This window comes from Tauraco erythrolophus, chromosome 9, assembly GCF_009769465.1.
Source record: "Tauraco erythrolophus isolate bTauEry1 chromosome 9, bTauEry1.pri, whole genome shotgun sequence".
Taxonomy (NCBI): domain Eukaryota; kingdom Metazoa; phylum Chordata; class Aves; order Musophagiformes; family Musophagidae; genus Tauraco; species Tauraco erythrolophus.
Window position 1 is genome coordinate 33,027,224 of NC_141473.1, and position 23,325 is coordinate 33,050,548.

At 36.5% G+C, this 23,325-nt stretch overlaps 1 protein-coding gene across 2 annotated transcripts in view; it reads right to left on the minus strand.

Moving 5' to 3' along the window:
• The window catches only part of CCSER2 (coiled-coil serine rich protein 2), a 56,784-nt gene extending 36,765 nt beyond the window's left edge, over positions 1 to 20,019 (minus strand). For both annotated transcript variants that reach the window (XM_086616705.1, XM_009978779.2), the window contains exons 1-2: positions 18,585 to 20,019; positions 17,443 to 17,645 (exon numbers count right to left, since the gene is read on the minus strand). In XM_086616705.1, coding sequence (XP_086472831.1) covers positions 17,443 to 17,645; positions 18,585 to 20,019 — 1,638 coding nt within the window. The remainder of the gene's footprint in view (positions 1 to 17,442; positions 17,646 to 18,584) is intronic.
• Between the last annotated feature and the right edge of the window lie 3,306 nt (positions 20,020 to 23,325).

Sequence of the window (23,325 nt, forward strand, 5' to 3'; positions counted from 1 at the left end):
GTCAGCAACGTCACCTTGAAATAGCTGTAAGATAAAGTGAAGGTTTGTCCTTTTTAGCAGTTAGAAATTAGAAAAGCTCTGTGTTCTGGTTTTAGTCTGGGATTCACTATGCAGCTTCCTTTGTCTATGCCAGTGTGCTGGAACACAACGGGCTGGGAGGGAGCATGGTCAGGACAAAGAGGGTCCACAACTCCTTTTACGATTCAAATTTAGGATTGAGGGCTGAATTGGTCAAGGCAGCATCCCATATCATGCAACGTCATGCCCAGTATATACATGAGGGTTGACTGGAAAGAAGAGCTTTTGCTCTTCCAGGGGCTCGCTTTCTCACTCTTTTTGAGTCTCTTGCTCATCCAGGAACGCAATGTCGGGACTTATCTGTTTTCAGGATTGTTAGCTGGGACAGGACAGGAGAGGCATTGGTGGTGAGCAATTACTCTGTGCATCACTTGTTTGTATATATTCTTATTAAACACACACATATATATTCATTTATTATTAATAAATTATTCTTATCTCAACCCACACGTCTCCTTCCCTGTTCCCCTTTAATTCTCTTCCCCATCTCCTGGGGGTAAGGGAGTGTGACTGAGTGGCTGGGTGGTGTTTAGTTGCCAGCTGGGATTAACCAGGACGGTTTCACCAACACACTAGTGCTTATAGAACCTGTATTTACAGACCTCCATCCTTATTCTCACTACATGGCATTAACATTGCTAATAACATGTGCTTAACAGCAATTATCATCATTAAGTGATGCTGAGCAATGAATCAAGAACAGGAAACAAAAATTCTTCAAAAGTGCATCAACTACAACCCTACAGAATATTATGTTTCAGCATTTACTATAAGATACAGTAAGAGAAGAATCCTATTTTATTTGTATAGTTGAAAAGAATAATGCATATTAAAACAGACAGGTAACTTCACAAGGCTGATTTACCACTAGATTTTCAAGATGGTCAGAGGGCTGGAAGACCTCTCCTACAAAGACAGGCTGAGAGAGTTGTTTTTTTTCAGCCTGGAGAAGAGAAGGCTCCGGGGAGACCTTAGAGCAGCCTTCTAGTACCTAAAGGGGGCCTACAGGAAAGCTGGAGAGGGACTTTTTACAAGGGCGTGTAGTGATAGGACAAGGGGCAACGGCTTTAAACTGAAAGAGGGGAGATTTAGATTAGAGACGAGGAAGAAATTCTCCACTGTGAGAGCAGAGAGGCACTGGAACAGGTTGCCCAGACAAGCTGTGTTTGCCCCATCCCTGGACGTGTTGAATGCCAGGTTAGATGAGGCTTTGGGCAACCTGATCTAGTGGAAGGTGTCCCTGCCCATGGCAGCAGAGTTGGAAGTAGGTGATCTTTAAGTTTCCCACCAACCCAAACCATTCTATGATTCCATGAACCTAGAGAGAGATTAAGTTTAGGACTGTGAAATCCCAAGTCAAACTAACAATGCTGTCCCCAAGCTCTTCCTCCAGAAACGTTTTCAATTGAACACAGGCAGTAGTGCTTTGTTGTCTTACTGCAATAGAACAGGAAAAGCATTAGGTAAGAAACCGATGATCTATGACTACTTGTATAAGAACTGAGAAAGGTGAGAACTCCAACAACAGGAAACACTCATATTGCATAAGAGATGGGAAAAGACTAAATAGAGAGGCAAGGGTAAGGCTGGCAAATGACTGCGCTGCATTTGGTAAGTTCACTTCCATGTCCTGCAAATTCTTTCTGCAGTGATTGCACTCAGGTGTTATGTCTTATCAAATGTTAATCAAGCACACACCAACAGTTCACGTACAACAGCTTGGGTTTTTTGCCTCATTTGTTGGATGTATAGAGTTCAGAATCTTTCTCAGGACGCATAAAAATATTAAGTACTTAAGACCAATGCTTTGAAGATTGAGGTACTGTAGAGCAGCTACTTTTGCTGAAGCTGAACAAGTTTAAAGTTCAATACAAATTTATGTCCATCATAACGAACTGGAGTTGTAAAATATTATTTTTAAAAAAGATCCGTCTCAAAATTCCTCATGGTATCATCATACTATCATCATAAGCTCTCTCTTCCACTGAAAAGCAGCATTTTTCAGTTCACCAACTTAAGTTCAATTCAGCTCAACAGTTAGACCTAGGCAAGAGGCCTGATTCTCAGCTTTCCTATTTCTTGAAGTAAGTATATAATGCAAATCAAAATAAGTTAAAGTGTGCCCAAATTAGAAGTATACATGTCTACATTTCCTCCCTATTAAATGCAAAAGATGTGGACGAGTGAAAGATTATAACACAATGTATATTACATTTGAATTAAAAAGAAGAAAAAAAAGAAGTAGTCAGGCATTGGGATTAGTACAGAAATACAAAGCAATTCCAGAGAAGCAACCCTCAAACAAATCATTTTGGAGAGTGTTCACAGAACTTTAAAGAGCCTGAGCTCTAACTACCAGAGCTATTAAACTATAGAAAGCACATCTACAAGCTTAAAATTTGGCAGCAAAGGATCATGTGTCATCTACAGCATCAGTGTATAAACACCTTTCCAGCATGCCTAGTTTTGGTGTTAGTAGTCAAATAATACTTTCCCAGGTTACTGACAACACACCTACAGCAGATTTACCTGACATTAAAGTAATCTAATTTAGTAAAAACTTGACTGTTAAATCTGGCTGGGTATTATGAAAAGTACACATGCTAGGCTATTTCCAGTATACATTTTCTGAAGTTGTTTACTTAAACACCACAATAGTAATTACAAGTCACTTTGTTGACCTGAAATGTCATGCGCATGTTATAGCACATGCCATTTATTTAGTTATACTTTGACCTCTTGGTACAAACAAATCATCAGTAGGTTAGAATCAGACTTCAGACTTGTAGTTGGCTATTCTTACAGTACCATGCTGTATTCCTTTTGATGAAAACGCATTACAGCAAGCATCAGTAATGACCACTATGAAACCAAGGTTATTTTCTGACTTCCATTAATTAAAGGTGCTTTACCTATTCTGAACATTGTTAGTTTTTATGGCCAAATCTTAGACTCAGTTTTTCTAAGTCGACCTCAAGCTGATTTCAAGTTTTCAGCAAGAGAGTAAACAGTTTCTCAGAAGCTGCTGAAAAAATGAAGCAAAGTCACTTGCCCATGTAAAATTTTTTCTTCAGTTTTTATGTTAAAAAGATCTCAAACATATACAAGAAGAAAGCATGACATTTCAGTTTCTCTGACAGCTCTCTGAAACCGATATGCCACCTAGGGCCAAAATTGGGCATGGATAACAGAAGCTACTGAAAAACTAATCAACATATCAGAAAAATTTAAGAAGTGGCTTAAAGACTGACATTTAAATCATCCTAAGAAAAATAAATATATATGCATAAATAAAAAGCCCTCTTAATAGAATTCTATCAGCATCTCCAAAATACCAAAATACTTAACTTTTATAGGTCTTTGGGATAATTAGGACAATGAGTAAAATTTTAAAAATGCAATTTTACACGAAAAAAATACCTGAGTCTTTCTTAGAAAAAATAGCATCTCTGTATCATACTTCTCTGTAAACTTGTAAAAGCAGTTGTCAAAGTCACTGAATCATTTAGAGAGATACATGTCATTGTGACATTCCACAAGAAGAAAAAAAAGTAGATAAACATCCTGGTTAGATGTCACCTTCACTCTTTTTCTACTACTGAGGAGACCCTATTTAAATAAAACGCTTGATGTCTATATTAGCACGACAATGAAGCCACAATACTGTGTTTAACTTAATTCTGATGCTATGGCAATGAATATATTACTACAAATCTAGCAATACTGATTTTGACCAACGCCACACAGGAGAAGAGCAATCCAAGTCAGTTCCTCTCTTGAAACAACAGAGGAGGAAGGGGTTGACACTGGGATAGAAAGCTCAATTTCTAGTCCAATGGTTAAGGCCCTAGGGACTTGATAGTTTCAAGTCAGTTAATCTGTACATTCACCCAGCTATGGGAGTCTTCACACTTACAGCATCAAAAGGACAAAACAATTGTTGTACCAAGGGCCAATCCAACTCATCTTTCTAATGCACAAGAGAACCTTTTGGAACCAAGCTATGGTAGTGTATTATACCACTAGATCTATTTTATCTTGCAACAAACTCATTTTCAGAATTTCCCCATCTTATCACTTAGCAAAAGCTCCTTTTGTGATCATGATATTCACAAAAACGTTGACGAGATAGCTGAACAGACATTGTATCTTTTCTCAAAAGTTTCCTCAAGTCCAACAGACTTAAGAATTACAGAGTAAGCAAAGCTGCTTCTACTTTATGGTTTCTGAAGTTAAGAAAAACATCACGATACAGCCTTGTTACACATCTCAGCAACTCAACTGCATAGTGAAATCCTATTGCTATAAGAAGCAGCAAACATGGGTCTGAATTGGAAGCCAGCTACAAGACATCTAGGTTTCAGGATTTACCAGGAAAAAGTACTAAAAAGAGTATGTACTTTACAAAAACATTGAACAAGTTAATTCGCAAGATGCTAGTTCTGGACAACAGAAAAACATCCCAAAATAACAGACAGTTTTCAAACTAGTTTTCTGAAGAAAAAACATTGCATGTTTCCTTAGAAGATCAAAAAAAAACATGTACTCTCAAACTGAACCTGGCCTATAAGCTTTTGTTTTGTCTAAACTGGAAGGTGTAGCTGTGATGCATCAGAAGGTCAAATATTCCAAAAACCTAATGGAGGAGAATTAAAAGCCTTTGCAATCATTCCTCCACAAATTGAATTCTTGTTGACAAAAAGCATCACTGGAAAATGTGAAAAGTTCTCTTTTCCTCATACATAAAAACATACACTGGACTTCTTTTCTTTTAGTTATAATACAACAGCTTTTCTTAGATTACATTTTCAATACATACAACAGTGTATCAAAATATTTTTATTTTTAAAAAACACATCAATAATCCTGCCAGTATGGCAGAAAAACCCTCAAAGAAATCTTACATAAACATAAAGAACACCATTTTAAACCTTTATAGTCGTTACTAATATTGATTCTCTTTGTACGATCTGTAGCTAATATAAAAAAAAAGCATTAGGGCATCAGAGTATACCAGACGAAAGTACTACTACTACTACTACCTCATTAGTAGTCATGTCTCTGCAGTTGTTAAGATCTCCCAGCTGGATGCTTCTGGCATGCATTTGAACACTACAATCAACATGTGGCTGTACTTTCAAAACAGAATGCCTTTTATTGTCTACACAAGCTCATTCACCTGAGTTAAAGCAGGGATTTATTGCTGTGAATTGGCATAATTTTGGAAGAACACAAAAATACACTGTGTTTACAAGATTCTCTATGCTTTAATATTAGAAATGACAAGAATATTTTGCATCTGAAAGTGATTAATATCTCTGTAGTGTTAAAGTGTGTTACAAGTCTTATGCTATACTAAGAGCAGCACTGTTTCTTATTTAAAACATTCTTCTGCAAATAAAATCTAGATGTGCTTTATGCTCGGAAAAACTAGAAGCTTTAGATGCATGAAATTCCACAGACACATTCACACTTGTTTTCTATGCAGTTGCATATGCTGCATCTCTTCTGGCGAGACACTGAAAACTAAAGATTTTGGATTTCCATAAAAAAAGGTATTGAGTGGAAAACAAAAAAGGATGAAAACCGACCACAGGAAAAAGTTGAACATGCAGAAGATAAGCATGAGTAAAGAGAGAGAACTAAGGAAGAATCTGTCTCAAAAACTCAAGCAAAGTGAAGAGTTTGAGGCTAATACAGAAGTTAACAAAGTATCAGTTCAGGTACTTGGAGAATTAAAAAAAGGAAAAAGCTTTTAAAAACAAACACTGAACAGACTGGGTAAATGAGTCATTTAGAGGGCAGCTAGAAGATAACCACAAAAGTCAGTCAAATACGATTCAAGAATGACAAAGATAAAAGATTTCCAGGGTCTTTTTCAATGCTATTTTCAGCATTTGACAACACCCCAGATAGAGACGAGATAAATAAATAGGAATTCAAGACAGGCCTCCAAAAAGGCAATTTTAATTATGCATTGAACAGGACTTTTAAGTGAAAGCAGAAAAATGGAGACAGAAGATAAAGACTTCTTTCACTTTGAGAAGACAGTGGGCATCCAGGAAGGCACATACCATACTATAGGGCTGAAGAGAAAAACCCCAATGTAAAAGTCGTAAGAACAGAAGAAAGCACACAGAGAAGAGAAAGGACAGAACTCTCCAGGATACCAAAAGCAGGATATGAAGGGAGCTATTTTAAACACTGTACATTGCAAGTCACATTAAAGATAATTAAGCTCAACATTCCAACAAGTATTTCATCATTTTGTTCATGCCCTTGTAAAAGAGGGTTGCTGTGACAACACATGCAAGAAGAACTTTGTTCTGAAAATTCAAGACATTCTATGTTTAATTATCAGCTATAATAGTGTTAAATAAAGATTTATTATTCTTGAAAACATTTTTAGAGAGGCATTGTATGCTCTAAGTAGTTTTACTGAAAGTAGATAGGAAATAATTATTAGATTAAGTTAGTACACACTGTATCTCAAGAAGCAGCTATGCTTCTGTGTAAGAAATCTGAAATTCAATAGCATGATGAAGGGAAAGGAAGAAGAAAAACAGAAGTATTAACTGTTCTGTTAGACTTCACCAATTCATAAGCAATCACACTTTGTAAACATGCAGCACAAATTAAATCTCACAGCCATAAAAAGCGCTCCTTGACTGCCATCTAGCCTCCAGTAATGAACCTACAAAAAAAGAAACTGAACGAGGGGGAAGCATTCTGCCCATCTTCCTGCAGAAATCCCATGAAACTCAATTACCGTTTGGTTTGTTTTTTTTTTTTTTAATAGGCAGATGCTTTTAAGAAGGAAGTTTCTGATTTACTATAGAGGACAATAATATAAAGTCAATCAACAATAAGCATAAACAGTAACATAGAAGAAGCAGAGGCTGAGGAAAAGCAGTCCCTTCTACTCATAGCTTCCAGCCTGTTTTCAGAAAAGTCTACCAGTATCAGAAGTTAAGCACTACTTTTAAAGTTTGCCTACAAATAATGGAGCATTTTACACTATGAAGCAGTACGTACTTGCTACAGATACTCTAAACTGGCAAAAAAATTGTCAATGATTCTCACTTCACTGACTTACACTTGCATTAATAGTGTGAGGTGCAGCTTAAAGAAAAATAGGGATGCTTCAGATAACTCCCAACCAAAAAAGGAACCAAACCATATCATCAAAATTCAGAGGAACACCATGGGCAAGGCTGCTACCTGGAGATCAAGTTTCCTCTGTGTAGTAAGTTTGAATTAAACTCTAGCTATATTTCTGGTGTAATCTAAACATGACTTGTTACACAGCATTAACAAGCTCTATTCTTACACAGGCAGTTTAACATACTTCTTCCTAATTAAAACCAACACAATCCTCAAATACCTCCTAGCTATTTTTGAGTAATTCTATTCCCTGTCACTCCCTTGCACTGTTGCAAACAGTGCAAACCAAGAACACAAAAAAAATCACTGAAATGCTGTTTACTCAGACCCACCTCATATGTGGAAAAATGGTGCTTAGTTCAATTCCTAGCCTCAAGGAGGATCACAATTAGAGTTATAAGGTGATACCAGATTGCAGATGGTATCAATGTCTTGAATGCAATGTTGTTTTCTTGAAAAGAAAAGAGTTAAAGTGCATCCTGATCTAGTTGAGAGGTGTCCCTGCCCATGACAGAAAGGTTGGATTAGATGATCTCTAAGGTCCCTTCCAGCCTATGCCATTCTATGATTCTATGATTCTATCCTATATTTAGAACTGTGGGAACAGTAAGACTGAAATGTACATATTTCATCTAGAGGGATCAAAGCTCTGTGTACTACAAAAACCATTGACCCAACATGTGTAAGACACTGCCCCTCCCCTAAATTTGTGATGCTTAGCAATTTGGAAAAGATTCAACACCGATGTTCCTATAAGTTATTAGGATACAATTTTAGGTAAAAAGGAAAAGTAAAAGGAAACTGTGTGCCTATCTAGGTGTTCTTAATCAAGTTATCTGTAAAATGTTCAGAAATCTAGTTAGATGAGTTAGATGTATGTCTCAATTTGTTTTACATATCTTTTAAAGTTGCTTTTCTTGTTTATATTGATAACTTTGAAAAATATTCCAAATTTAAGACTAGTGTTCTCTTTGGGCATATGTTTACCTGCTCATTGTGGTTTGAAGATTGCCTAGGAGTAAGGAAAACGATGTGCAAGACTTAAAAATTCAACAATACAGTTAGAAGTAGAACACTAGAGTAACTCTGAAGTCCTTCTGTTATTGAAAAGTGATGCTACTTGGTAGAATAAAGAAAAAATAATTGAAAAGAAATAGCTATAAGCTCACATTAAAATGTAACACTGGATACGCAGTTACCAATTCATGAAGGAGACACCACTTGCAATCTTATGAAATAAAAGCGAAGTTGCCTTACTCGGTTTTACCAGCCACAACTGCACGAGAAGATTTACTGTGTCAGTTCTGAACCACGCAGCTCTCAAAGGCATATAAGCTTTCCCATCCCAAAGGAAAAAAGGTAATTTGCCATAAAAGCCTGCTCACAAAATGTCAGGCCTCTCAAACCAACATCACAAGAGGTTTGTGCACTGTAATGCAGTTGTATAACCTCTTAATAATATTTGACAGCAGGGACTCACACATCACACAAGACACTGACAGAAACGCCATCTCATTAAGTAATTCAGTTTCCCACTACCTCCCACTGCTGTAATAGTTAAACTGTGAAGTTGAAGACTAGAGCAGTGGTGGGAGGGCAGATGGTGGCTATTTTCACTCTGAAGGCAGAACCTCTGAAATCTCAGTCTCTACTTTCATGACATTTCCTTTCTCTGCCACGAGCAGAAAACTGTCTGCCAGCAAACTGCCGAAAGAATGGTTGAGGAACTGGTAACAGAACACACTGAAACCAGTTTGTTCTTAGTTCTGTATTGACACAAGTGAAAATACAGACTGAGTTTTACATAGCAGTTGCAGTTTTCTACTGAAAGTTTAGCTGTGGACGTGTTAATCAAGGATGCTCTCCCACTAATTTAAAACATTCACAAATATTATCTGTTCATAATGAAGACTAAATGCAAAAAGGTTACACTGACTTTTGAGGCTTTGAAATGAGAAACAAGCAGTCTCATGTTTATGCCTATGTTTTTAGGCATAACAAAGTTTTTTTTAAAATTAGGGATATGAAAAACAAATGCCAGGGATTTCAATATGTGTAATATTGGAAAAACAAAAGCAATTAAATCAACCTAATGAAAGTTGTGAAGTTAGAACAGTACAATTCAAGTAAGCCAGTATCATTTTTGTCAGATTCCGGAACACAGTATGAAGATGTCAGGACAAAAGAGTGTGGAACTTGGACATGACCTTATGAGTTTAAACAGAGGTTTCCAGCAACACCAGCCTCAGATAACTGTGTCATGGTTTAACTGGTTATAACACGACTCAGTGGCACACAGATCCATACCAATGAAAAGCTCCTTTCAAGGTTGACATCTGTAACAGATTCCAATCCCAGAATCACTATATTTCTGAGCAGGAAGTTTGAACAATTTTATAAATTTTAGAAAACAGAGTAAGACAAAGATCTTTCACACAGACATCCTAAGCAGAAACAGCAGCTTACCAAGATAACGTATTTCCAGGAAATCTTTTTATATCACAAGTGAAATTCAAACACCATGTTTGCCATTTTCTAGAACACATCAGTAAAAGCTAAAAATCTCAGAGGACCTCCTGGACTACTCTGATATCTCTTGCCAAGAAAAATATTGGCCTACAAACGCAAAAGTCAGGTTTTCAGGTAAAGGAGCGTGAAGGACCAATGAATTATTCAATCTGCCTTGCAGGACAGGATTTCTTTGGTGACGAATGCAGCAAATGAAAATTCTCTAAGCAGAAAATACAGAACTCCACGCTGCTGTTCCACATTAGTGATGCTACGTGATACACAGCTCTCCATAAAAACGGTCTCCAGTATGCTGGGCACAGAGGGAAATGTAGAAGGGTGTACAGTACAAATTGCAAAGTATCTGACACCTGCTGGGTTTGCTCTCAGTCACTTCCCAGGAAGTTCACAGATACTTTTGTTTCCTACAGTGTGTCCACACCCGATCAGAGATACGCCACTGAATTTCAATTACTGCCCATACGGACCTACACATCTACAGCAGTTGATTTCCGAAGTGCTTCCATCATTGGTTTGTTTGAATACTTTCTAGGTAATAAGTAGATAAAATTACCTCCCCATACACTGCTACTACATTTTCACAGACAGTCTCGTTACTCTGACATACTAATGAATTTTAAGAGTGAATCACATACCTATAGGGAGAGATTGCCTAGTTTCCTCCTCTGTGGTCCAGTTATGTCACAACAACAGCCGGATAAACGTGGCAGCAGCATGAAAGACTAAAATGTCTGGGGTCTCACAGGCTTCTTTGGCAGCATCTTTAAGCACCAAAAAAGGACCAGCTACTTCAAAATTCAAATTATTCTAGTACAGGTACGACAAGATTCCCTAAGACTGAAGCCATTATACTTCATTAAATATTTTTATACCACAAGAATAATGCTTTTTCCTTCCTTTCAACCTCATTCCCTCACTTAAGTACTAGTGACTTATCTAGTCATATAATTAGCCATCACTGTACAAAATTCTCTAGCAAAGAAATAAATAAAAAAAATCTAATCACAGACAAAATTATGAGTGTGCATTTATTAACGTAATAATGAATTCAAGTCAGAATGGCAGTGAGATGAAACCATCCTTTGGTTTCAGACACAGAACAAATTCACACCCTTTTTAAGGAAGTGCCCAATTGAAGTACACAAACTACTTTCAGGAAGCACCATAGGAGCACACAATACAATTAATTCTCTTTATTAGTTTAACCTTTTGTTAGCCAAAAGACATGTATTCCAGCAAAGGAGGAAATGCAATTAGTCAACGCTGTTCATCTGAGTACACTGTCAGAAAAATATTTCAGATTCTTTGTTTCAATAATTAAATCATACGTATGTATATTCTTTCATATGAAAATGCAGATTTCACACCAAAGCAGTTACTTCTTAACTTTTCTTTTATATTTACCTTCAGTGTCTTAAAATCTTAAGACTTGCAACATAAAAGCAGAAAAAAAATCACATTTCAACTAGCTCATTACATGGAAACTGCTTTTTATGTGTGCTTCTTCCAACTAGCTTACACCTGAAGGGCTCATTTCAAGGTTGCTCTTTTTAGAAAGTTATAGCAAAAAAAAAGAAATATCTACGCCAAGAAAAGATACATATTTAGTTTCACTACACCCTGCTAAATGGATGAAAATGAAGCATGAGACCTGAACACTCTGTATTGAATATCTCAATAAATCAACCAATGCTTCTCATGAAAAACTTCATAAGAATGCAACACATTTTCAGCATACTATTTAAATTATGTTCAGGTCTGTAAACATTGCTTTCAATTCAGAAAGATTTTGTGCTGAAAATGCTTACAATGGCTGTTACGTAGTGCTGCTAGTACAGTATGAAGACTCGGTATTCACCTGTTTGGATTTAGCACTGTATTGTTTCTAAAAGAATTTCAGCACTTCTATCAGAGTATTACATAGTTCTGTCAAAAAAACACACTGGGCAAGAGAGATCTAATCTCAAATGGTAACCTCTAAGAGATTCACACTTCATAAAAGTCTACCCAATATTACTTTAAAACAATCCTTATATATCTGAATAGCTATTTTATTCCATACTTTTAAATTATCTCAAGTTTACTTGCACTTCATAGCTGTAACAAAACAGTCCAAAATTTAAAAAGCCCAGCTTCTCACAGAGCAAGAACTATGGCTATAGCATTAACTTCCTGAAGAGAATGTACAACTGAGAAAAAAAGGAAGATGGGTAGAAGACAGTACCTAGAACACTTCACTCTACAGAAGTAAATGTATTACAAATATACACATTCCAAGTCTGAATTCACATAATCAATTACTTATTTGAGAAATCAAACTGGCAGTTTAAAGCTTACTATAAAGCCATTTTTACTTCATTTTGAGAAGTGAATTATTGAAAAGATTAACTAACACTAAATTACTCATAAATAACTAAATTACTGTAAGACATTAGTGAATGAACTAAACAATGCTATTTTAGCAAGCTTATTTTCTCTTTCTCTAAGTAGAGCATTTTTCACTGTGAGTACCTATGTGTCTCAAACCAGAAAGCTTTCTGCCCAGACTCAAAAACTAATTCAGAATTGCTCTTCCTCAAGTTTCAATCAAAGAGGGAAAAGAAAATATAACAAACCAAAAAGTAAATCTTACGACATTTCAAAAACTACTGATGAAGAAGAGAAAAACACAACTACTTCACACCCCAGCTAAAATTCTGGCCACATATCAATAAATGACAAAACAGATTCATTCCAATGAGATCCAGATTTCATCTCAAGGGCAATTCAATTCTCAGCAAAGCAGCTAAAACCCATCTGTCTCTTCAAGTCAGATTTCAGTTATTATTCCATAATCCTATATCCTTAAAATTACATTGATGCTCACTCTGTATATACACAAAATACCGGCTTTATTTCTTTCAGTAAAACTTAACATAGCACAAACATTCATGTTGTTCCTAGAGCCTACAGTTAAAAGGGGTCAGAGGACTTGATGTCTTTTGTCTTCTTGTACAATAGGGTCCTGACATGACCTGATAATACAGAGAACACTCATAAGAGTTTCCTGTCTAAACCTAATTGCCTACACAAAATTGCTTTAAAATAAAAAAACACCACAAAAAAAAACCCATACGCCACAACTTCTTGTCTAGAGAGTATTAAAGAAAGGTGCCAAAACTAGTGCAATATTTTCAGGTTAAATTTTTACTTCTTGCAGTCTATTATGCACCAGAATATCATAATGTCTTTGAAAAAGCACATATCTCAGAAGAATACGCAAAATAACAACTGTGTTATCTATCCTATTCTTAATTTAAATTAAGAACTTTGACTTCTCAAAAACATTCAAAACTTCACTCTGAAAAAAAACATATTCGAGCTCGTGGTTCTCATGTGTCTAGTTAGTAAAATGGATAGGAGAAAACAAAACAGCTCAACCTTGCTACAGCAAAAGAGCGATTCATTATTGGTTAAGCAAAGGAGTGACAAGACTCCAGTTAAGATGTATGTTTTAGGCTATGATGCTTACATATATATTGAACAATATTTCCAGACAAGAATTAATGGAAGCAAAAGTGTAGCAGGGTTGATATGCTAGACTATAGTCCAAGCTCTCATTTCAAGAAATCAGAAAAAAAAACACATTTATGTTTCCTGTACACTGAAGTGAAATTACTTCAGTCCTAAGCAGCTATTTCAAAGATCATTATAGAAATCAGACATTCAGTCCTTCAGGTGTGTAACTCCCAGACTCCTAGCAAGGGAATGCTAACCCTCTCAGCTGCTGAGAAACTGAATAAGCATCAGCAAAATATTAATGCAGTCTCTCCCTCCTGCATCTACAGGAACGAAGAACTCTTAAAATCTTAGTTTCAGCCTGGCTCTGTAAACCGTAAATTCTCTGTGTTTAATGAAGACAGTTACATTACAATCATGAGCACAATTCAAACCTAGAGACACAGCAAGCGTGTAGATCCACGTTAAGGTTTGTTGTTTGGGTTGGTTTGGGGATTCTTTTCTCCTTTCTTTGTTATCTAACTCTTAATTTTGTTTGCAAGGCTTTTTGGTTTTTAAATAATTGTAATCTAAGCTTCATTTATAACTACTAACTCAGTGGCAGTGAAATGAAGAGACATTTTAATCGTAACCCTTAACTTGGTCCCTGATCTAAAGTTACCCAGCAACACAATTGATGAAAGCCTGTATAAAAAAAAAAAAAAAAAAAACAACAAAACAACACCCAAATCAATCAAAAAAACCCCACAAAACACAGCAGAATTTGTACCTCACGCTGCTAAGCAGCTTTCTGACATGAAACAGTAAAGCAGTTGGGTATTAAAGTAGGCAGATGAAACACAGGACATGAGCAAACAGTATGGCTAAACATTAAGTGAGAATACATACAGAAAAATATTATCTATGTTGCTGATTTACAGAACCATCACAACCGCTCTGCTAAGCACCAGTCTTCTCTCACAGACTTGAGCAGAAATAGCATTGCAGATTCGATGCTCAGCAGCAAAGACCAGTTGTTGAAAGGAGCAAAAAGAATATCAGTGAAACCAATGCTTAAAAACTTGAAGGCAATTCAATTCTTAGAATGCTAACCAATTGATTTGTTGCCTTCAAAACTGGAAGTAAAACAAAAGTAGGGATAGCGAGATAAGTTACATTCTGTAACACAATTAGAGCATAAAAACATTTTCTTCCTGACAAGGTCTCAAAAAAAACCTCTTCTTACTTAGTTGTAAGTCCCCATGCATGATCTTCTGAGAAGTTATTTAGATTTGTAGAACTTTTAAACCTCCAACACGGGATTGCATATTTTCTCCATAGCTGGTGGCTGAGTTAGTGAAGAACAAAAGGATTGTCCTAAAAAAGGCCAAATTTATTTTATTTTTCCCCCCTATGTCCTTAAAACCAAGCTCTACTGAGAGTAGCAAAGATATTTATTTTTCTTCTCCCCCAAAAAAAGAAACAAAAAGACGAAGTAGCCAGCAAGCTCCTTCCATTGTCTTCCCATTCTGGTTGCCATTCCAGAAGCCTAATTAAAATCCTGCAAAAGTTGCCTTTTCAAAAACAGTCAAAACACTTCTAATCTAAGACTACCCAATAAGAGCTGCACTGCCATCTATAGAAAAGTTCAGGAAAAGCATTTAATATTTGTTGGTACTAAGGATGATACCACTTAAAGGACTAACAATACAACAACAGGATGAAAATAAAAAAGGGTGAATTTTGCACTAAACACTACCCATGACGCACCATCTAATTACCTGAATTTTTATTCAGCTACATTGTTTCTATGCATCCCGGCCTAACGCCACGGAAACTCCAGAACCAACTATCTGCTCTGGACATTTTCCTGGAAATATTAATTCCAAGGGGCAGTCAGGCTGGCATTAGCTCAAGCACTCAAAATTGTTAAATCTGACTCTTATCAATGGGTTTTTTACACACAGATATTAACTGCTTTTACCTTCATCACACTAGAGAATAGAAACCACATAATTTGATCACATATGCTGCAGCCATCAAAAACACCTGATGTGCTGACTAATCACAACAATTATTCTCAACACCTTCGGTTCTACTTTTTTTTTTAACCTATCTTTATTCCCATTGTCTGCAGAGAAAAGGAAAAATATGGAACAAAAGCTTACATTAACCTATCCAAGAACATAATTCTTCAGAAATAATGAAAAACTGTATCAGAAATTCTGCATCTTCAGATTAAAAACAAACAGTGTTTAATGTTTAGGCTAAAGACATCAAACATATCAAACAAAACAACAAGCACAGGAGAAAACAAACACCAAACAAAAACCACCACAACACAATTCAATAAACATTGAGCTACAATTTCCCCTCAAAAAAACAAGCTGACTGAAAATATATTTCTGCTTTGTAAAAATAAAAGATGTATTACTGATGTTTCTCTCATTTAAGATAAAAATTCACAGTATAGTAAGTACTGTAATTCTGGAACAGCACTAACAGGATAAAAATCAAAACGTGTGAAAAAAAACACTTGACTTTCTAGATTCAACAGTAAGGCTTTCTTACAACCTCCTCCTCTCTCCACTTACTCATAACCTATTAAGTTCATTCTTCCATTTTTAAGCTCTCTCTAAAAGCTATTTACTTTCAATAAAGGAAGAAATAAACCAAAACAGTGAACAAAAATATCAAAAGCTTCTAATACTCCTCTGCTGCACAAGGCTTAAAACAGCTTCTGTCAATCAGAACATTGACTATCAATTCATACATATGCACAAACTAATACATGGAAGCCACGTTTCAAAAACCTAGATACATAGCCCAAAAGCATGGGAAAGTAGTAGTTTTCATTTGTTTGATAAATGACACTATGTAGCAAGAATATCTGTATTTAAAGTTCAAAGACAAAGCTTAAAAACTTCCCTTTTTTCCTGGCATGAGAACGTTTGTGCAGTGGCCTACATGAAACTTCACTGATGTTTATAGGTGACAAAAAAAACTACAAAGCTCATACTGGAAAACTGCTTTGCCAAGCTGGCCACAATTGCCACACAGGTTAATAACCATTTCTAAACTCTTTTAAGCACTACATCCCAACACCATAATTTAAGACAGAAAGCAAACAATACCAGAAGCAGCTGAAAATACATCAGGAATTTGGATGTAGTTACACACAATTACATAGCTATGCCCAATTTTCAGGAGACACCTCTATTGTTCTGCTCCTGGGCTACAGCAGACAACCCTACTAAAATTACAAATGAAAGTCTGAGTAGGTGCCGCAACCCCTGTCCAAGTCCGAAACATTACTAAATTGGCAGTGGTGACACAGTATCTAACACACCTGAAACACATGAAGTATGACATGTTGATTGTACAAAATTCATTTTCTTAGAATTTCTGATTATTAGTACCATGTTAATAAAAATCTGAGTTGCTTAATGCAAAAGTCTATTCAGATAAAGGAATATGAACAGTGAAAAGCACTGAAGGACACACAGGCAATGTTTTCCTCAAGCCCACCAAAATCCCTAGGTTGGTTCCGTGATCTCAGCTGCAGAGTCACAGCACTGCAACAACTCTCCAACCATTCTTCAGACTGAACGATTTTTCTTGCACATCAATTATAAGTTTAGGATCAAGAAAAAAGTTGTTGTTCATCTTGTGTATCACATTTGAGACATACAAAGAGTTCTGCTACAGTGAGCTACAGTCAGGTATTTACCTTAAGGATTCTACACTTGAACAAACTGAGAAAATAAACTTCAGTTCACAGGGGTCCTGTACGTATACAGAATAGAAACAAGGCGATGGAAGAAGTCAGATGGGTAAGAGCTATTTTCTTGGTTTTTCATTGCTAGGTTTAGAGATTGGTAGGAGATATCTAACCCATCATTTGCAAAACTTATTTCCTTTATTCTTTGTGAGCACTACCATGAGACTGCATAAAGGAGGACCTGTTCTGTCCTAGATCAAGAATAAGGAAAAAAATATATGTAAACTGTCTAATCAAGATCACCTGTCCAGAAACAGGAGTTTCTAAACAAGTTTCAAAAAGCCATCAGCCACAGAGGAAAGAGGAAATAGTTATCAAGTAATAAAATACATTAATTCTGGTTTTAAAATATACTTAATAAGTAATAAACTCCATCACTGTAATTAATGCAAGCTACGCATATAAATACATACTATGCTGTTCATTTCTGAAGATTCATAACTTCCACATGGATGGACACTTCCAATAGGTTCCAACCCTTCTTCATCCCACATATACGTGCCATCAGAGCTGTCAGATGGAGAAAGCTCAAAAGAGGATCCAGCTCTGTAATTCATCTCTGGAGAAATCACATCCTCTGCAGTATGCTTTGTGCTTTCACTGTTGTCATCCACTGCTTAAAGAAAACAGGAATAGTCAAGATTCCAAAAACAATCTAATGATCCAAAGATGAAAACTGATACGTGTAATATTGGTGCCTTAACTTTCCTGAAACTGTACTGTAACAAAAATATCTCAAAGCATTCTACAGTATTGTTCACTCATCCTAGAGGGAAAAAAAATAAAAATCAAGCTGGTTTGCTAGCTACAACTAAGTATTCTACCAACCTACATTTTTGCCAGCTTTTTACACTGCACTAATTCACCCATGATGAAAGTTACTTCCTAGAATTCTCTATCTTTTTAACATAGTAGAAGGTGGGTCCAAAAGTATATCCTTTAGATGCAATCTTTTAACTGTAACTGCTCTTAACATAAGTGTGTACTATGTGAAGCCCATCAGAGACTTGAAAATATGGCTTTTAAAAGCATCATCCGTCTCTTCCACTAATTCCTAAAGTATTGCTATAGCATGTCTCTGCAAAAACAAAACAAAAAAAACCCACGAAAACCCCCAAAACACAGTGACATTCCTATTTATAATTTAACTGGTTTAGACACCTTACAATTATTCCCACTACTTAGAAGCGGTTACAGCTGTTCTCTGCCTACAGAGGCGGGGAGTGGAAGGGGGAAATAAGTTTGCTTTAAAAATGGTCAGTACAGAGAAATGCGTGGCAAAGCAAGGACACGAAGAATCTCACAACCTTACTGCAAGCGTGGTTAAAGGTGGCATCGTTCATTCTTAATGCAAAGAAAAGAGCTCTTAAAGTCATTCTTGGGAAAGACAACTATCATACAGAAAAAGCACTGTAAAAACATAAATGGGCCAACATAGAGGCAAGTTCCATTCTGAAACAATTCACAAGCAATGATTAATAATTTAGAACAACTTAATTAGAGTTAAAGAATCTTGATTTACCACCTAAAATTTCAAAAAGAACAAAGTATTTACCAGACACGTTTATATCAAGCCAGTCATCAGCATTACAGCAAGATCCTCCACTTTCCTTGAGAGGGGTGAATGGTTCGATCGACGTTACACTCCCGTGCTCTAATTCTTGAAGGCAGCTCTCCTTTTGCACTATTTGTATAGTTCTGTTTGGGTCTTCTATATCTATGAAATCATCGCTGAAGTCTTCACTCAAATCATTTTTTTCAGAGGACGACAAAGAAGATATAGATATTTCATCTCCATCATCACTCATACACATGACTTTTGACCCATGTTTTCCCATACTTTCATGTAGGCCATCAGATTCTGTTCTTTGAGCACTGCTCTCTATAATACTGTTTTTGTCATTTGCGCTATTAATATTTGTTGAAATTTCAGAGTTCTCCACGATGCATGTGTCAGGAGTTGTACTTTTGCTGCCATCCACAATGATATTTCCAGCAAATCGCTGTCTGGTAGGCTTCAGCAGAGAAGGCCGACTTAATCTGTATCCAAAAGAAGGTGCTGACCCAGATCCATTTGACAGTGGGGGCTTCTTTGAACAAGGACCTGACATACCAGAGTAGGGCCTGGTAAATCCATACTTCATAGGTTCATTTCCATTGGGTACATCCAACTGACGTGCATTTCTTGACAACAAAGTTGACCTCTGAGACGTCCTGGCAGCTAGATTTTGACTATGATAAGGCCTTGTAAGATCCACAGCTTTATTAAAGGAATGTGACCTGGTTAAAGATGCAGTGGGAAGGAAAGAATTCTGAATGGAATGTGAAAAACTTTGCGATCTTACCATTTTTTCACAGGAAAAAGCCTTGTTATTGTCTGTAGATTGTGCCAGGCTTTCTCCTGAACTTGTCCTTGTGGCACTAGAGTTAGCTCTAGGTCTCTGCAAACCTACCACCGGCCTGTTTCCATAAAATCCATTTAAATGTGTTTTTGAAGCATTGAGTCCAGAATACGAGGTCCTTCCTGACAGGGTACCTTTGGCGAATTTCGCTGAACTAGAGAGTCCAGGCAAAGACTTTGGGTTTAATTCCTCAGTAGAAGACACAAACATATTGGTTTGCTTTGCTGCTTTTGATGCAACTGAAGCAGTACTGTTCAAACCCACCCTGAGCACATCATCACCCAATGCTCCTTGAGATTGAGAATACTTCTCAGAATCAATTAATTTTTCATTACAGTTATGTTTAGAGTTGGTCTCTCTCTCATTTTGATCAGGAAGTTGATATTTATTTGATTTTTTCCAGTTGAAAGAAAAGGAAGACATGCGAACAGTGCCATTGTGCTTGTCAAAATTTTTGCCACCATTATTCCCTGCTAAACTAACAGCCGTCCCATTCGGCACAGGTTGCAAGACACTTCCTAAAGTTTTCGTTCCATATTTCGGTAGCCTGGAAACCAAAGATGTCCTGATTTGATTTTTTTCTTCCATGAGCTATTGGGTACATTGGTCCTTAAAGGGTGCTTGAATCTAAGGAAAAGAAGAGAAAAAAACATATTAGACTTGAATCAACCACACATGAAACGATTTTAAATACATTTGCATTTACATGTTTACGATGTTCCTGTGCCCAGCTATACCATGGTGATACTAAGTAACCCATACAAATTTCACGAACTCCAGAGAAATATCTGTCACCAGCAGTTATACCGCAGTAACAAGTTATTCAGGTCACACCTCCCTCCCTCAACTTTCGTTCTCTATATAAATTGGCTTTTTTTTCCTTCCTTGTGAACTCTATAAAATAAGCTTTTGTACAGCACAGTCTGCTGTTTTACCTGGCTATACAATAGGAACAACTTGTCTAAATGCTATGATTAAAGACTTGCAATTCAAACAACAAGGCCTTGAGAAGTCTCCAAGTTTCAATGTTGCATCTTAAGACAAGTTTTACTCTTGCGTTAAATTCTATATTTGCAAGATCAGGTTTTTGTTTTTTCAAAACAGTTGTAAAAGGCTATCTTGCTTTTGCTATCCTGGGCTTTATGTTTTCATCAGTTCCGCCTGCTGGTCTTGCAAAGGTGTAAAGACACCGAATTTCAGCCATTTACATGTTATTTCCTTAAACGATTATCCATGTTTCTCTGCACAGACCTACACACAGCTGGCAGGACTGAAAAAACCCACAAAAATTTTTAAACCGTGGCAATCATCATGAGAATCAAAATAAAGCAAGTAACATTATACTTTGTCAAGGTACAGAAAATATCTCGTGCAACCACAGCAAGCATTACCTTCAAGTGAGTCACTCCCCAAGCATCAAGACCTCACTAAGAAACACTTAAGATAAAATCAAAGTGGCATTAAATTCATGTAAACTGAAATACTCTTATGATTTTGTAAATGAATAGGATGCCCCAGAGCTGTACTTCTGGAAGTAGATCTACATAAAAAAGATATAGAGAGAAACATACTCGGAGATATGGCTTTTTATGGGCTCCTAAGGTAGCGAAAATATCAGAATTCACATCCTACAACCGGTAGAGCGCGTTTCCATTTAGAAACACACAAATTCAGAGTTTACAAATACCCAATGAATTCCTGCGCACCAGAGACATAACTCTCACCTAGGCATACAAAGAAGCACACAATAATCTATAAGACTTGCTTATACATGGATTTAAGATGTCTCATGTTAGACCTATCTCAAAAACACCATGAGCAACATCATCTACCAAGAGCAGCATTCACAGCACACATCTCATGTGTCTGTACTCAATAAAAGAAACTTGGCTACCGTGTACCTGTATACTTTGCAAATGAAAAAATCATTATGCTTTAATTTCAAATGTCAACATCAAAGATACTTACTTTATGTCACATATATACAGTAAAGGCAATAAAGTATACCTTTTTTTAAATAACTCCACGCATAAAAAAAAAGCCTTTAACATCATGATGAATTAATTCACAGAAAGCATTGTGCTACAGATCCATCAAAAGGTATCTTAACTCTAACAAAAAGGCTCAAGTCTCATAAAATCTTCCAAATTAAAAAAGTTAAATGAGAAAGCTACTAATTTAACTTCCATGCTTTACGGATAATTCCCTTTTCACACCTGTCTACCATCTCTTAGGTGACTGCAAAATTTAAACGAGGCCATTTAATTAGATTACTTTAATCCTCCAGCAAGTGCTGCAAATTAAACTTGAAAAGAAGACCTTTCAGTTCTCTAGGAAGGGTGCTTGCTCATTTATTCTTAATTAGGGAAAGACAAAACAGTATCTTCAAGAAAACTGTACTGATTGCTTAAGACACTTCAGATAATTAAATTAAAAGACAAGCAATACTGGTCTGTGTTTTATTAGCTATATAACTGTAACTACTGTGCCACCTTTTCAATTTTAGCTTGCATTTATTTCACTGAAATACAGTGCCATCAAAAACCCCCAAAACTTAACAGTATCGTGACTGGCAGACGACACTTTTCCCAAAAAATGGGGAATTTTCTTATTAAGTTCTCCTAAACATCCTCAATATATTCATCCTAGTGAATATATTCACTACTAGAAATTACACTAACAATGATGCCTCCTTATCAAGGAGCACAGTACCTGTAAGTTATAGTATGATTTCTGCATCCCACAAAACTCAGGTTCAATACAACTTAAGTCATATTCTGCTGTATTATAAAGAAATTCAAAGTATTTTTAGACTTCAGCAATCTATGGATTTTTTAAAACAGACTTTGGGCAAACAAGTCTTACACGCGTTGCCTTGGGAAATACATTATCTAGTGCACACAAGTCTAATCAGGAATTAAGCTAATTATAAAGAGCCCAGTCTTACATAATGATCCAGGGAAAAGGAATTAAAACCCACAGACCCTCTCTGAAGTATAATCTGAATTAACTGAAAAGCTGCTACATCCTTGCCTTCAAGGATATTCAAGATCCTGGTGATAAGTAAAAGGATATTCATTCTCACTCTCCTTTTGCTTTCTGTGTAGGATTATTAGCACCTCAACAAGATACTCCAATGTCAGTTTCAACTGACAAACACAACATTCACTTTTACTTCATTCACAGCCTGTTTCAACACCAGGAAGGCAGTTTCCCACATATTAGCTTCTCAGCAAAGTTTAGTTTTGCATCTGAGGCTCCATCCTACATGTCATGGAATGACTGGTACAGCAGAAGACAGCTTAAAGTTCATACACTTCAAGGTTTGGGCACCTTAGAATACTGTGATCCCTATGATCCACACCATCAGAGAGTTAACAGCATTTTCAAGTTCCAAACAGAGTACTACAAGTGGGATCAAATTCCCCTGCTATTGTTACAGCAGCGTGAAATAAACAGCTGCCAGATGAAATACACCTGACCAGGCTGGTGACAGACAAGGGCAATTCTACACAACTATTGCTGTGCCAAAAGCTTCTGGTGTATATTTCATTCTTCTCTTCAATTTTAAGACTACCTAAACAGAAATACGGAGTAGCTAACTTGAGATGCTTTTCTTAGAGCAACTTCCTTCCCAGTGTGAATAACTTTCTTCTTGAGGCAGAGACAAATACAAGTTTGTGCAATAGGATTGTTTCGAAAAACCAAGATAGTTAACACTTCCTTGCTGCTTCTGGATAACAAAAATGGTACTTTCCTGTAGGTCTGTAACAAGCTGGCAGCTACAGGGGTACACAACCTTCCCTACCTACCAGAAATATTATGTCCATCAGTGTCCATATATCAGCAAACACCAATTATTGACCAGTCAATTTTTTCGGTATTTGGTGTGGG